The 13822-nt window shown below is 36.9% G+C and overlaps 1 protein-coding gene across 1 annotated transcript in view; it reads left to right on the plus strand.

The window, feature by feature from the left end:
* The window catches only part of BMPR2 (bone morphogenetic protein receptor type 2), a 203418-nt gene that overhangs the window by 109600 nt on the left and 79996 nt on the right, over positions 1-13822 (plus strand). The window contains exons 2-3 of the mRNA XM_025934626.2: positions 6978-7148; positions 8265-8435. Coding sequence (XP_025790411.1) covers positions 6978-7148; positions 8265-8435 — 342 coding nt within the window. The remainder of the gene's footprint in view (positions 1-6977; positions 7149-8264; positions 8436-13822) is intronic.

Raw genomic sequence — 13822 nt, forward strand, 5'->3', positions numbered from 1 at the left:
ACATTCAGGTCCTTTATCCATTTTGAGTTTATTTTTGTGAATGGTGTGAGAAAGTGGTGTAGTTTCAACCTTCTGCATGTTGCTGTCCAGTTCTCCCAGCACCATTTGTTAAAGAGACTGTCTTTTTTCCATTGGATGTTCTTTCCTGCTTTGTCAAAGATTAGTTGGCCATACGTTTGTGGGTCTAGTTCTGGGGTTTCTATTCTATTCCATTGGTCTATGTGTCTGTTTTCGTGCCAATACCATGCTGTCTTGATGATGACAGCTTTGTAGTAGAGGCTAAAGTCTGGGATTGTGATGCCTCCTGCTTTGGCCTCCTCTTCAAAATTACTTTGGCTATTCGGGGCCTTTTGTGGTTCCATATGAATTTTAGGATTGCTTGTTCTAGTTTCGAGAAGAATGCTGGTGCAATTTTGATTGGGGTTGCATTAAATGTGTAGATAGCTTTGGGTAGTATTGACATTTTGACAATATTTATTCTTCCAGTCCATGAGCAGGGAATGTCTTTCCATTTCTTTAAATCTTCTTCAATTACCTTCATAAGCTTTCTATAGTTTTCAGCATACAGATCCTTTACATCTTTGGTTAGATTTATTCCTAGGTATTTTATGCTTCTTGGTGCAATTGTGAATGGGATCAGTTTCTTTATTTGTCTTTCTGTTGCTTCATTGTTAGTGTATAAGAATGCAACTGATTTCTGTACATTGATTTTGTATCCTGCAACTTTGCTGAATTCATGTATCAGTTCTAGCAGACTTTTGGTGGAGTCTATCGGATTTTCCATGTATAATATAGTTCAAAACTTTTAAGTATGAATCTTTTGCTGTATCTACTTTATATCTAGAAATATGTTTGATTTTAACCTTTGCAATCATTTGTAAAGTTTGCACATTAGGATAGCTTAAAGAAATACTGGTATTAAATGTGCGAGATAACCTAGTAACTATAATTAAACTTGTCATTAAATGACTTTGAATATGTGGCTACATGTTGCAGAAATATGGTAGAATCATAATTACACTGATGTCCTAGAATTGGTTTTTATAAATAGGCTGTACTTTATTTTCCGGCTCTTTAGTTGATATTAGTAATATTTCATAGAAGACTGCCTAAATGATTTTAAATGTGGAAATCAAGTTACATTTATTTTTAGTAATTATTCTTTGTGATTACTGAAATCAGTAATTACTGTGTATCTCCAAACAGATCATGTAAGATGCTTGAAGGGTAGAACTCTATATTACCTACTTGTGAATATCTTATTTGCCTTGCCCAATACTTTGATGATGCTTCTCTTATGATAAATATGGCAGGTCTATGTGTCTAAATGGATTTGGGTATATAGTTCTTGGCTCTTTTATTTTTTGTTCAGAGTTTGGTGCTTAGTTTTGTAGGTTCAGAAAACATTATTTTCACAGATTATTTCCAGTGCTAAGGTGCTAGTGAATTAAGCCATAGTATATAAAATAAGATACACCCTTATCTTCATGTGTATCTTACCTCACTTATTTCTTCTTCTGAATAAGTCAGAAGCCCATGAGTAATAAATATATTGGTCATGTGTATTAGACTGTTATTCTGACTAGTCAAACATATTAGGAAAGTCAACTTTAAGAAACCAAATAAAGATTAGCTGTTGCTTTTGATAACCTTTTACTTCTTTGGTATTCTCAGCAATGTTGATAAATATTTGTTAACTGATAAGTTATGTGGCAAATATTCTATTAGAATTAGTTAAATCAGATTATGTATATGGAAAAAGATAAACTAGCATTGAAATAGATTGGTTGTTCCTTCAGCAAAAGGTGTGATTGAACATTTCTGTTTCTGGCTTTATATTGATTAAAAAAATTTTTTTTAATATTTTACATTTAGGTTATTTCCAAAGTTTCCTTTTTTTTTTTTTTTAGTGTTTATTTATTTTTGAAAGAGAGACAGAGACAGAGCATGAGTGGGGGAGGGGCAGAGAGAAAGGGAGACACAGATTCCAAAGCAGGTTCCAGGCTCTGAGCTGTCAGCACAGAGCCTGATGCAGGGCTCGAACTCATGAACTGTGAGATGATGATCTGAGCCGAAGTCAGACGCTCAACTGACTGAACTATCCAGGCATCCCTAAAAAATTTTTTTTTTAATTTAAATCCAGGTTAGTTATCATATAGTATAATAATGATTTCAGGAATAGAATTTAGTGATTCATTATTAAATATAACATCAAGTGCCCATCCCAACAAGTGCCCTCCTTAATGTCCATCACCCATTTAGCCCATCCCCCCACCCACACCCTGCCAACAACCCTCAGTTTGTTCTCTGTATTAAGAGTCTTTCATGGTTTGCCTCACTTTCAGTTTTTATCTTATTTTTGCTTCCCTTCCCCTTTGTTCATCTGTTTTGTTTCTTAAATTCCACATATGAATGAAATCATGATATTTGTCTTTGTCTTATTTTGCTTAGTGTAATACACTCTAGTTCCATCCACATTGTTGAAAATGGCAAGATTTCATTTTTTTTTTGATTGCTGAATAATATTCCATTGTATATATAAACCACATCTTCTTTATCTATTCATCAGTTGATGGGCATTTATACTCTTTCCATAATTTGGCTCTTGTTGAAAGTGCTGCTATAACATTGGGGTACATGTGCTCCTATGAATCAGCATTCCTGTATCCTTTGGATAAATTCCTAGTAATGCTATTGCTGGGTTGAAGGGTAGTTCCATTGTTAATTTTTTGAGGAACCTCCACACTCTTTTCCAGAGCAGCTGCACCAGTTTGCATTCCCACCTACAGTGCAATAGAGTTCCTGTTTGTCCACATCCTCACCAGCATCTGTTGTTTCCTGAGTTGTTAATTTAGCCACTCTGACTATTGTGAGGTGGTATCTCAGTGTGGTTTTGATTTGTATTTCCCTGATTAATCCATTTACATTAAAAAATTTTTTTTTTCAACGTTTATTTATTTTTGGGACAGAGAGAGACAGAGCATGAACGGGGGAGGGGCAGAGAGAGAGGGAGACACAGAATCGGAAACAGGCTCCAGGCTCCAAGCCATCAGCCCAGAGCCTGACGCGGGGCTCGAACTCATGGACCGCGAGATCGTGACCTGGCTGAAGTCGGACGCCCAACTGACTGCGCCACCCAGGCGCCCCTCCATTTACATTTAGAATGTGTACTGAAATATATGAATTTAGTGCCATTGTGTTCCCTGTAGAGTTGGTGTTTCTGGTGACGTTCACTGTCTTTGTTGCTTTAGGTCTTTTTGTTTTGTTTTGTCTTTTTGCCAGAGTCCCCCCTTAAAATTTCTTGCAGGGCTGGTTTAGTGGTCATGAATTCCTTTAGTTTTTGTTTATCTGGTAAACTCTTTATCTGTTCTTCTATTTTGAATGATAGCCTTGCTGGATAAAGAATTCTTGACTGCATATTTTCCTGATTCAGCACACTGGAGTATATCCTGCCACTCCTTTCTAGGCTGCCCCATTTCTGTGGATAGATATGCTGTGAATCTGATTTGTCTTCCCTTATAGGTTCAGGACTTTTTTTCCCTTGCTGCTTTCATAATTCTTTTCTTGTCTGTTTTGTGAATTTGACTATGATATGCCTTGGTGATGGTCGGTTCTTGTTGAATCTAATGGGAGTTCTCTGTGCTTCTTGAATTTTGATGTCTGTGTACTTCACCAGATTAGGAAAGTTTTCCACTATAATTTGCTCATGTAAACCTTCTGCCCCCTTTTCTCTCTCTTCATCTTCTGGGACTCCTATGATTTGGATGTTTTTCCTTTTTAATAAGTCACTGAGTTCTCTAAGTCTTGAATCGTGATCTTTTGCCTTGGTTGCCCTCTTTTCTGTTTCATTATTCCCCATAATTTTATCTTCTTTTTTTTTTTTTTTTGATGTTTATTTATTTTTGAGAGAGAGAGAGAAAGAGAGAGAGAGAGCACAATCAGGAGGGCAGAGAGAGAGGGAGACACAGAATCCAAAGCAGTCTCCAGGTTCCGAGCATGAGTACAGAACCTGACGTGGGGCTCAAACTCACGGACCACAAGATCATGACCTGAGCCGAAGTTGGGAGCTCAGCCAACTGAGCCACTCAGGTACCCCCATAATTTTATCTTCTACATCACTGATTCACTGCTCTACTTTGCCCATCCTTGATGTCATGACATCCATTCAAGATTGCATCTCAGTTACAGCATTTTAATTTCAGCCTTATTAGATTTTGTTTCTTGTGTCTCCACAGAAAGGGATTCTCTGGTGTCTTTTATGCTTTTTTCAACCTCAGCTAGTATTCTTACTATCCTGGTTCCGAATTCTAGTTCAGACATCTTACTTATATCTGTTTGATTAAGTCTCTGGCTGTCATTTCTTGCTGTTCTTTCTTTTTGGGTAAATTCCTTTGGTTTGTCATTTTTGAGGAAGAAAAAAATGTATTAATAAAAAATTAAAATTAAAAAATTAAAAACAGTACAAAAATCAAATAAAGGAAGCTAGATCCTGGATATGTTTCAGTCTGCTTATTGAAAGAAGCTTGATAGAGTAGAGAAAGAAGGGAAAGGATAGGAAAAAAGGGCAAGATAAAACTTAAAAATTAAAAAAAATTATATAATAGAATAAAATAAAAGAAAATGAAATAGAAGAAAACAACTTAAGCAAAAACAGAAGCAAAGAAAATGAACAAATAAGTGAACCATCAAACAGAATGAAAACTGAATGAACTTATATCCAGTTTCCCCTGGAACTGAAACTATGAATCACTCTATAGTCCATACACTAAGCAGGTGGAGTGACTTCTGTTGGTCTTCTGGGGATGTGCTTGGAGGGTGTAGTTGGGCAGGTGTTGATGTAATGGCTCAGTTCTCCATTGAAGTGGTGCTGCTTAGCTTACTGGGATGGATCCATGTGGTGCGCTTATGGATGTGTGCATGCACATCATGGGAGAGGTGGTAATGGCTCACCCAGCTTCCTAGTCTCTGGTGCAGGAACTTCGCACTCTCACTGAGCCTTGATCAGGTGCCTCTCCTTTGTCTCAGGCTTCCATCCACTTCCTGCCTCTATCCACTTCCTGCCTCTATCCTGTCTGTGTCCAAGCTGTCCATTTGCCAGGTGGCACCTTCCTCCAGAGTTTTATGCCAGAAGGGGTTGTGTCTAAAAATCCCACACTTCAGAGGCCCAGCAGCTTGGACCTGTGCAGACTTTCTTGGGGACAGTCTCTCACTGTACAATGGCTGGGTTCCAGCTTGTCTCAGAAAATGTACGGGGTGCCTGGGTGGCGCAGTCGGTTAAGCGTCCGACTTCAGCCAGGTCACGATCTCACGGTCCGTGAGTTCGAGCCCCGCGTCGGGCTCTGGGCTGATGGCTCGGAGCCTGGAGCCTGTTTCCGATTCTCTGTCTCCCTCTCTCTCTGCCCCTCCCCCGTTCATGCTCTGTCTCTCTCTGTCCCAAAAATAAAAAATAAACGTTGAAAAAAAAAAAAATGTTCAGCATTTTCAGTGATTGTGCAGCAGCAAAGGTTCAGAGATTATGGCAAATCATAACACACAGCTAGCACCAGGTGTTGCCACAATCTGGCGTCTTTGTCCCAATATCAGTAAATATGGCAGTTTTCTGGGGTCCACTGGGACTTTTGCCTGTGGGGAGACCATAACACCTCTACCAGATGCACTCTAAGCAAGGAAACTGCTTCTCCCCTCTGTGGCACATGGACCCCACAGACCGGCACTGCCTGCTCTTGATGATTCACCCTACTTCCTCACCGGAGCACCACCAGGCACTGAGATCCTAAACTTCACACTTTGTGCTCCACTGTTTATAGAATCCTGGTGGTATTGAAAATCTCTCTTTTCTCCCTGTCAATGATTGTTGGGAACGGATTTCCTAGTCAGTCTCCTGCAAGTGTTTTCACTCTTTCTCTTTCTTTCTCTCCAGCTGCTTTTTGGGGGGATGCTTTTCTTGCACAGATCCCGATGCCCTGCGCTCTTCCCCTTTCACTTCTTTCCCTGTTCAGTCTCTGCGAAAGCAGCTCCCTTTTCTCTGCAGCTTTTCTATCCCCCAGTTCACTTCTCTGCACTGCGTACCTGCCACCCAGGTGCCCCAGTAAATTTGTTTTAAAAACTAAGGATATTAGGGGCGCCTGGGTGGCTTAAGTCGGTTAAGTGCCTGATTTCAGCTCAGGTCATGATCCCACGGCTCATGAGTTCGAGCCCTGTGTCACTGTGTGCTGACAGCTTGGGGCCTGGAGCCTACTTCAGATTCTGTCTCTGTCTCTCTCTGCCCCTCCTCCACTCTCTCCCTCTCCCTCTCCCTCTCCCTCTCCCTCTCTCCCCCCCCCCAAAATAAATAAACCTTAAAAAAATTTTTTTAAACAAATTTACTAAGGTATAATTTGTATACTATTTTAAGTGATGGATTATTTTTTTGTAAATTTACAGAATTGTGCAACCATTATCACAATCTAATTTTAGAACGTTTCCATCTGCCTAAAAAAGAAACCATGTACTCCACTGGTAGTCACTCTCCTTATCCATAGTTTACTGTGCCCAATGATGTATGTTTAGCTTTCTACAAATGACTTTAAACTATGATAAATGTGAGTCCTGCAGAATTTTACAAGATTATTTAGCCCTCTAGTTTATTAAATTGTTTGTTTTTATGTTTTGAAGTTTTGATAATTTAAACCATGAACTTTTAAAATGATATTTCTTTACTCACATACCTAAATTGTTTAATAGGAGAGTGGTGAGAATAATTTGTATAAGAAGGGATTGATTTTGAGAAATCATTTTTCAGGTTTGATTCTTCTTTGGTGCTAGTTAATGAACAGGAAGAAGTTATTGAATAAATATAAAATTACAAATTTATTCAAGCCTTGATAGGGATTTAGTGGAAAATTTATTATGCCTTTCAAAATGACTAAGATTTCATAAAATAATGCTTTGCTAAGATTGTCATAAAAATAAATTTGTCATTCTTTTATTTATTTTAGCTTCTCAGAACCAAGAACGTCTATGTGCATTTAAAGATCCCTATCAACAAGACCTTGGCATAGGTGAGAGTCGAATCTCTCATGAAAATGGAACAATATTATGTTCAAAAGGTAGCACTTGCTATGGCCTTTGGGAGAAATCAAAAGGGGATATAAACCTCGTAAAACAAGGCAAGTAATACTTTTCTTACCTGAAATAACTTTGTGTTTCATATCATTGAAATTTATCTAACAAGGACATGGACATAGATTAAAACCGTCTCTAGGAAAACAGTTTTAAAATATATATCCATGTATATATTCATCCATAAATTCCATATTTGTGAAAGGTAGTTAGATTTAAGCTTATTTTTATAATATTTTTCCTATTATAATGTTAACAATGTATTTTCTTTCTGTGAAGTTTAGAAAATATAGAAAACTAGAAGAAAAACAAATGTCTACAATTCCATCCTCTTACAAGCTCTTTTACCATATTAGTTTATTCCCTGCAGGTATATTTTTTATGTACCTCTATGTTTATTATATGTGCGTATACTTATTTTTCAGAATTAGAATGATGTAGTATGTATAAACAATTTCATACCCAGTTTTCCCTATCTTAAATTATAGTATGAACATTTTCCCATATCTTTAAATATTCTTTGAGAACATTTTTATCCTCTGTACAATATTTCACTGTATACACACATATTGTGTACACACAATTTACTTACACATTACTCTGTTGTTGGACATTTACTGTTTTTCAGTTTTACTATAATACATAACGCTTCAGTAGATATCTTTGAACTTAAATCTTTGATTATATCTGATTATTTGCTTGGAATAGATTGCTAGAAGTAGACTTATTAAGTTATAAAGCATGAATATTTTAAAGGATCTTTATAAAAATTGCCATATGGCTTTCTAGAAATGCTATATACATTTACATTCCCTCCAGGAGTATATGGGAGTGTTACAATTGTATATTATTTTTTTAAGCCTAGAACAATTTAATAGATAAAAATGAAATATTAATGTTACTTTAATAGTAATTCTTAGATTAATGATGAGGTTAAACCATTATTAGTGGCTTTTCTCCCCATGAAATGCTTATTAATACTTTGCCATTTTTTTGTTATTTAAACAATGTGTATTTCCTATTGATTTGCAGGAGTGTTTTATAACATGTATGTATATGCACTTATTCTGTCACATTGATTGTAATTATTAATTTGTTATTTTTCTTTAAATTTTATATATTGTATTAATCCCTAACTTGTTTACGTTAATATCAATTTGTAGGATGTTGGTCTCACATTGGAGATCCCCAGGAATGTCACTATGAAGAATGTGTAGTAACTACTACCCCTCCCTCAATTCAGAATGGAACATACCGTTTCTGCTGCTGTAGCACAGACTTGTGTAATGTCAACTTTACTGAGAATTTTCCACCTCCAGACACAACACCACTCAGTAAGTACTTTAAGTATCTTACTTTTCCTTGTTAATTCCTTTCTGCAAAGATTTGCAAAATTTAAAAATATATAAAATCATCAGTTTGGGCAGGAGTGAGAGGGAGAGTTCAAAACTTCATGAGACTACTCTAACTACCACCTGAAATCCAAAAGAGGTGCACCAGGATTTCTAAGGTATCAGTAGATTACCAAATAATTTTGAATCAAAATATGGTACTTTTCCAACACCTGTGGAGGAGAATTTGGCAATATTAAGAAAACTACAGGGGCGCCTGGGTGGCGCAGTCGGTTAAGCGTCCGACTTCAGCCAGGTCACGATCTCGCGGTCCGTGAGTTCGAGCCCCGCGTCGGGCTCTGGGCTGATGGCTCAGAGCCTGGAGCCTGTTTCCGATTCTGTGTCTCCCTCTCTCTCTGACCCTCCCCCATTCATGCTCTGTCTCTCTCTGTCCCAAAAATAAATAAACGTTGAAAAAAAAAAAATTAAAAAAAAAAAAGAAAACTACATGTGTGCTTTCTTACTCTTTCATTCAGCACCCCCATCTGTAGGATTTTATCTTGAAGATATATTTCTAACAGTACAAAAATACATATGCATAGAGGTACCTGGCTGGTTCACTTGGTAGAGTATGCAACTCTTGATCTCAGGGTCATGTTCAAGCTCCACATTGGGCATAGAGCTTACTTAAAATATATATGCATAGAGTTATCCATTGCAGTATTATTTGTAACTGCAAAATATTGGAAAATATCTAAAGGTTCAGGAATAGGAGATTAGTTAAAATATACTCTGGTATATACATATAATGGAGAACTACCTATACATCTATAACAAAAAATGAGTAAGATCCCTGTGAATTGATATGGAGTGATTTCTAGAGATAATGTTAGGTGAATAAAAAGCACATATACTATGCTGTCTTTGGTGTAAAACAGAGCTTACCATAATTTACAAAAACAAAAAACAAAAACAAAAGATAAACCAGAAAATAATGAAGTTGGCTACTAACAATGGAAGGAGAGAGTAGAGTGGAAAGTATACAAAAAAGAATGAAAGAACTTATGTAAGGATTTTGCAAACACAGTGTTTGATTATATATACTCTTTTGGACAAGATGGGATATAAGAGATGGAGGAGAATTGCAAACAAGTACTGAACTCTTTTAGGTTTGCTTTTTGGTAGTGTGGAACAAAGCAATTCTGAAACAACTGTAGGTGTATAATAGGATTAAGAAAAAATGAGTAAATGGTGTTGTTCTTGGGAGCTGGTGCTGTTACTGAGGGAATATGCACATACAATTATAGATAGGAAGACAAGAGAATATTATGTGAGTAGATTATAATTCAAGATGTAAGTATGGATTTATGACTTTAAAAACATACATATGTATGTGTTACATGCATGGATAGGTGGCCATATAAATATGTGTATATATTTGTATGTGTATATATTTATATTCATGTGTGTAGTATACCCATACACATACCTATGTAGATTTCTTAGCTCTATTTGTTGAAAGGACAAGAAGCATTAGCACCCCAGTAGCAGTAAGCAAATGTAATGCCCAGATTTAGACTTTATTTGTTTCTATTTATTTATTTTTTAATTTGTTTTTAAGTTTATTTTTTGAGAGAGGGAGATACAGAGCATGAGCAGGGGAGGGCAGAAAGAGAGGGAGACACAGAATCCAAAGCAGGCTCTAGGCTCCGAGCTGTCAGCACAGAGCCCAATGCAGGGCTTGAACCCACAAACCGTGAGATCATGACCTGAGCTGAAGCTTGACGCTTAATCCAATGAGCCACCCAGGCATCCCTAGTTATGTATGTATGTATGTATGTATGTATGTATGTATGTTTATTTTTGAGAGAGAGAGAACGAGAGCATGAGCAGGGGAGGGGCAGAGAGAGGCAGACACAGAATCCAAAGCAGGCTCCAGCCTCTGAGGTGTCAGCACACAGCCCGATGTGGGGCTCGAACTCAGGAGCATATGAGATCATGACCTGAGCCGAAGTTGGATGTTTGAGCCAACCAGGTGCTCCATATTTAAAAAAAAAAAACATTTTTTTAAATGTTTATTTTTTTTTTTTTGAGAAAGAGAAAGAGCGTAAGCAGGGAAGGGGCAGAGAGAGAGAGACACAGAACCCGAAGCAGGCTCCAGGCTCTGAGTTGTCAGCACAGAGCCTGATGCAGGTCTCGAACTCACGAGCTGTGAGATCATGACCTGAGCTGAAGTCTGACGCTCAGCCGACTGAGCCACCCAGGTGCCCCAAGGTGCCCCATGTTTTTAAAGTGTATTTATTTATTTTGAGAGACAGCGCACACATGCATGTGAGAAGAGGAGGGGCAGAGACAGAGAGAGAATCCCAAGTAGTCTCTGCACTGTCAGCCCAGAGCCCAATGTGGGGCTTGATCTCGGGAACTATGAGATCATGACCCGAGTCATGTCAAGAATCAGATGTTTAACCAACTTATCCACCCAGGCGCACCCAGATTTAGACTTTTATACCACTTCCCACTGAAAGGAAGTTGGGCTCCTTGGAAAAATGACTTATTCTAGGACGGGAGCAGGATAGGTACAAGATAAGCCCAAAGTGTCTTATAACACTAGAAAGTAAGAAAAGAAATGCCCCCAAACAGGTGGAGACTTGTTACAAAGGAGCTGGCTTGAAGTAACTCCTACTGGCTAAATTTGGGACAATTTGAGTGCTAAAAAAGTACAGTAGCAAATTGCAAACCATTGGAGGGAAAATGAACTCATGCATCTATGCTGAAAGCAGAGAAGGTAGAAGAGAGGGTACTTGTTTATAATAGAATGCCAGGTTTCCAACTGGTAAATGAAGGAGTTGGAAATTATCCTGCAGCTATCATGATAAAGATTGGATCAGACAAGAATAATAAAAATATCCTAAATCTAAGGGCATTTTCAATATGTAACCAGGATATTTGCATTGTTTTAAAGTCTTTCCCACATATTGCAAGGGAGAAATTAGTAATTATAAAGTGAGGGAATTGGATAACACCTTGACCAGGTCATTAAAATTAATATTACTAGTGAAGATGGTAGATGGACATCCATGATACCCTGAGAAGGACACAGTTTCACTAATAGAATACTATATTTCAGAAAAACCATGAACTAGGAATGCTCTGTTAGAAAAAGGAGATTTGTCAAAAATGTCAGTGTCATAAAAGGCAAAGAGACTGTGGGAAAGATCTAGATCAAAGGAGGCTAAGGAAACTTGACAACTAAGCCATACCTAACTCTCCTATACTGGATATAAAAAACTGTGACAAAGAACATTGTTAGACCAGTTGACAAAAGAGACGATTAAAGAATTCCTTTTTTTTTAATGTTAATTTTTATTTTTGAGAGAGTTTGAGCCCAGGAAGGGCAGAGAGAGAGGGAGACAGAGGATCTGAATGAAGTAGAGGCTCTTGACCTGAACCGAAGTCAGACACTTAACCAACCTAGCCACCCAGGTGCCCTAGTTAAAGAATTATTTCAATGTTAAATGTACTGAAGCTGATATCAGTACTCTGGTTATGTAAGAGAATATCCACATTCTTAGGAAACATTCTAAGAAATGTTTAGAAACATGGAGCTAGAATGTATATATATTAACTTTTCTGAAATACTTTTTAAAAAAGCGTGTGTGTGTGTGTGTGTGTGTGTGTGTGTGTGTGTGTGTATTCTAGAAAGAGAGAATGGTAAAACAAGTAAATGGGGTAAAATGGTAACAATAATTGAATATGGGTAAAGGTAAATATGTGGGTATACTTTATACTATTCTTATTCTTATAACTGTTCTGGAAGTCTTAAATTTTTTCTGAATAAAAAATTAATTTTAAGAAATACTTTTGAGATGTAGCACATTTCAAGAATTCTCAGTCAATAGCTTTTATCAGTCCATACCCTGAGATCTTCATTTTGGGATTATTTCCTTTAATGTTTTGATGAAACACTAACTAAACTGAGAGCAATAGGAAGTTTTTTCATGTAGTTCCTATCTACTCAAAGTCATTAGCTTTTATTAAGAAATTATACTCTGGGGCGCCTGGGTGGCTCAGTCGGTTAAGCGGCCGACTTCGGCTCAGGTCATGATCTTGCGGTCCGTGAGTTCAAGCCTCGCGTCGGGCTCTGTGCTTACAGCTCAGAGCCTGGAGCATGTTTCAGATTCTGTGTCTCCCTCTCTCTGACCCTCCCCCATTCATGCTCTGTCTCTCTCTGTCTCAAAAATAAATAAACGTTAAAAAAAAAATTTTAAAAAAAGAAATTATACTCAATTTACTACATTTATTTTCCACAAAGAAATAAAACAGGGTCTCTAAATTTCACTTTTACATCTAGGTAGTTGTAAGAAAAGTGAATTTATGCATAAGTTCTCAAGATTTTTACGGCCCGTTTTAGATTTTTACCTAGATTTTGGTCTGCTGTAACCTTTTGAGCCAAAAGCAGAAGTGTTGCCAACAAAGAATCAATAATGTTAGCCCAATAAAAAGGGAAAATGTTTTAATTAAATGCTCTAATTTGGGAGCATTAACCCATTTATATATTTTGTGGTAAACAAAGCAAGTAAATTTGAAGTTAGTGAATAAAATGGATATTATTTTTTTCATTAATCTCAAGAAAAATAATCATTATTATATAGAATATCTAACATTTAGTCTATAAATAATAGGTGCTTGATCAAAATAAAAAATCTGTAAGTGTTGAAGTTTAAAGAAATTAAAATATAGAATTAAGCAGAACTTTTTGTTCATGGTTATATAATAATACATCAGTAGAAAATTTGGTGATGGTGATTTTTTTTCTCCTTTAAAATTTTCTGTTATAAAAATATCATTTATTGAATATTCAACATAAATATTTGTTAAAAACATTTATATATGTTTAATTACTAGAAACACAGTGCAAACTTATCAGAGATGGAAAAGGGGGATAGTGTCGGGTGACTGTTGATGGGGAAGGTTACATATTATTCTCATACTCTTGTAGTCTTTTAATCTTTAACCTGTTCATATATTTGTGTACTACTTGTATAAGACAATATTAGGGATACCTGGGTGGCTCATTCAGTTAAACAACCAACCCTTGATTTGGCTCAGGTCATGATCCCAGGCTTGTGGGATTGAGCCCTGTATCAGTCTCCTTGCTGAGTGTAGAGCCTGCTTGAGATTCTTTCTCTCTCCTTCTGCCCCTGTCCCCCACTTGCTCTCTCTCTTTCACTAAAATTTGAAAATATAAATAAGGAAAATATTAAAGGAATACCTGCTTGTTAAATTAGAAAAATAAAAAAATGAGATAATTGATAAGGAGAGAAATTACCTATATCCAAATATAACCATTGTTAATATTTTGAATGTTTGTTTTCTAGTGTTTCTCTTTG

Source organism: Puma concolor, chromosome C1, assembly GCF_028749965.1.
Source record: "Puma concolor isolate L17-30 chromosome C1, mPumCon1.1.hap2, whole genome shotgun sequence".
NCBI classification, from domain to species: Eukaryota; Metazoa; Chordata; class Mammalia; order Carnivora; family Felidae; genus Puma; species Puma concolor.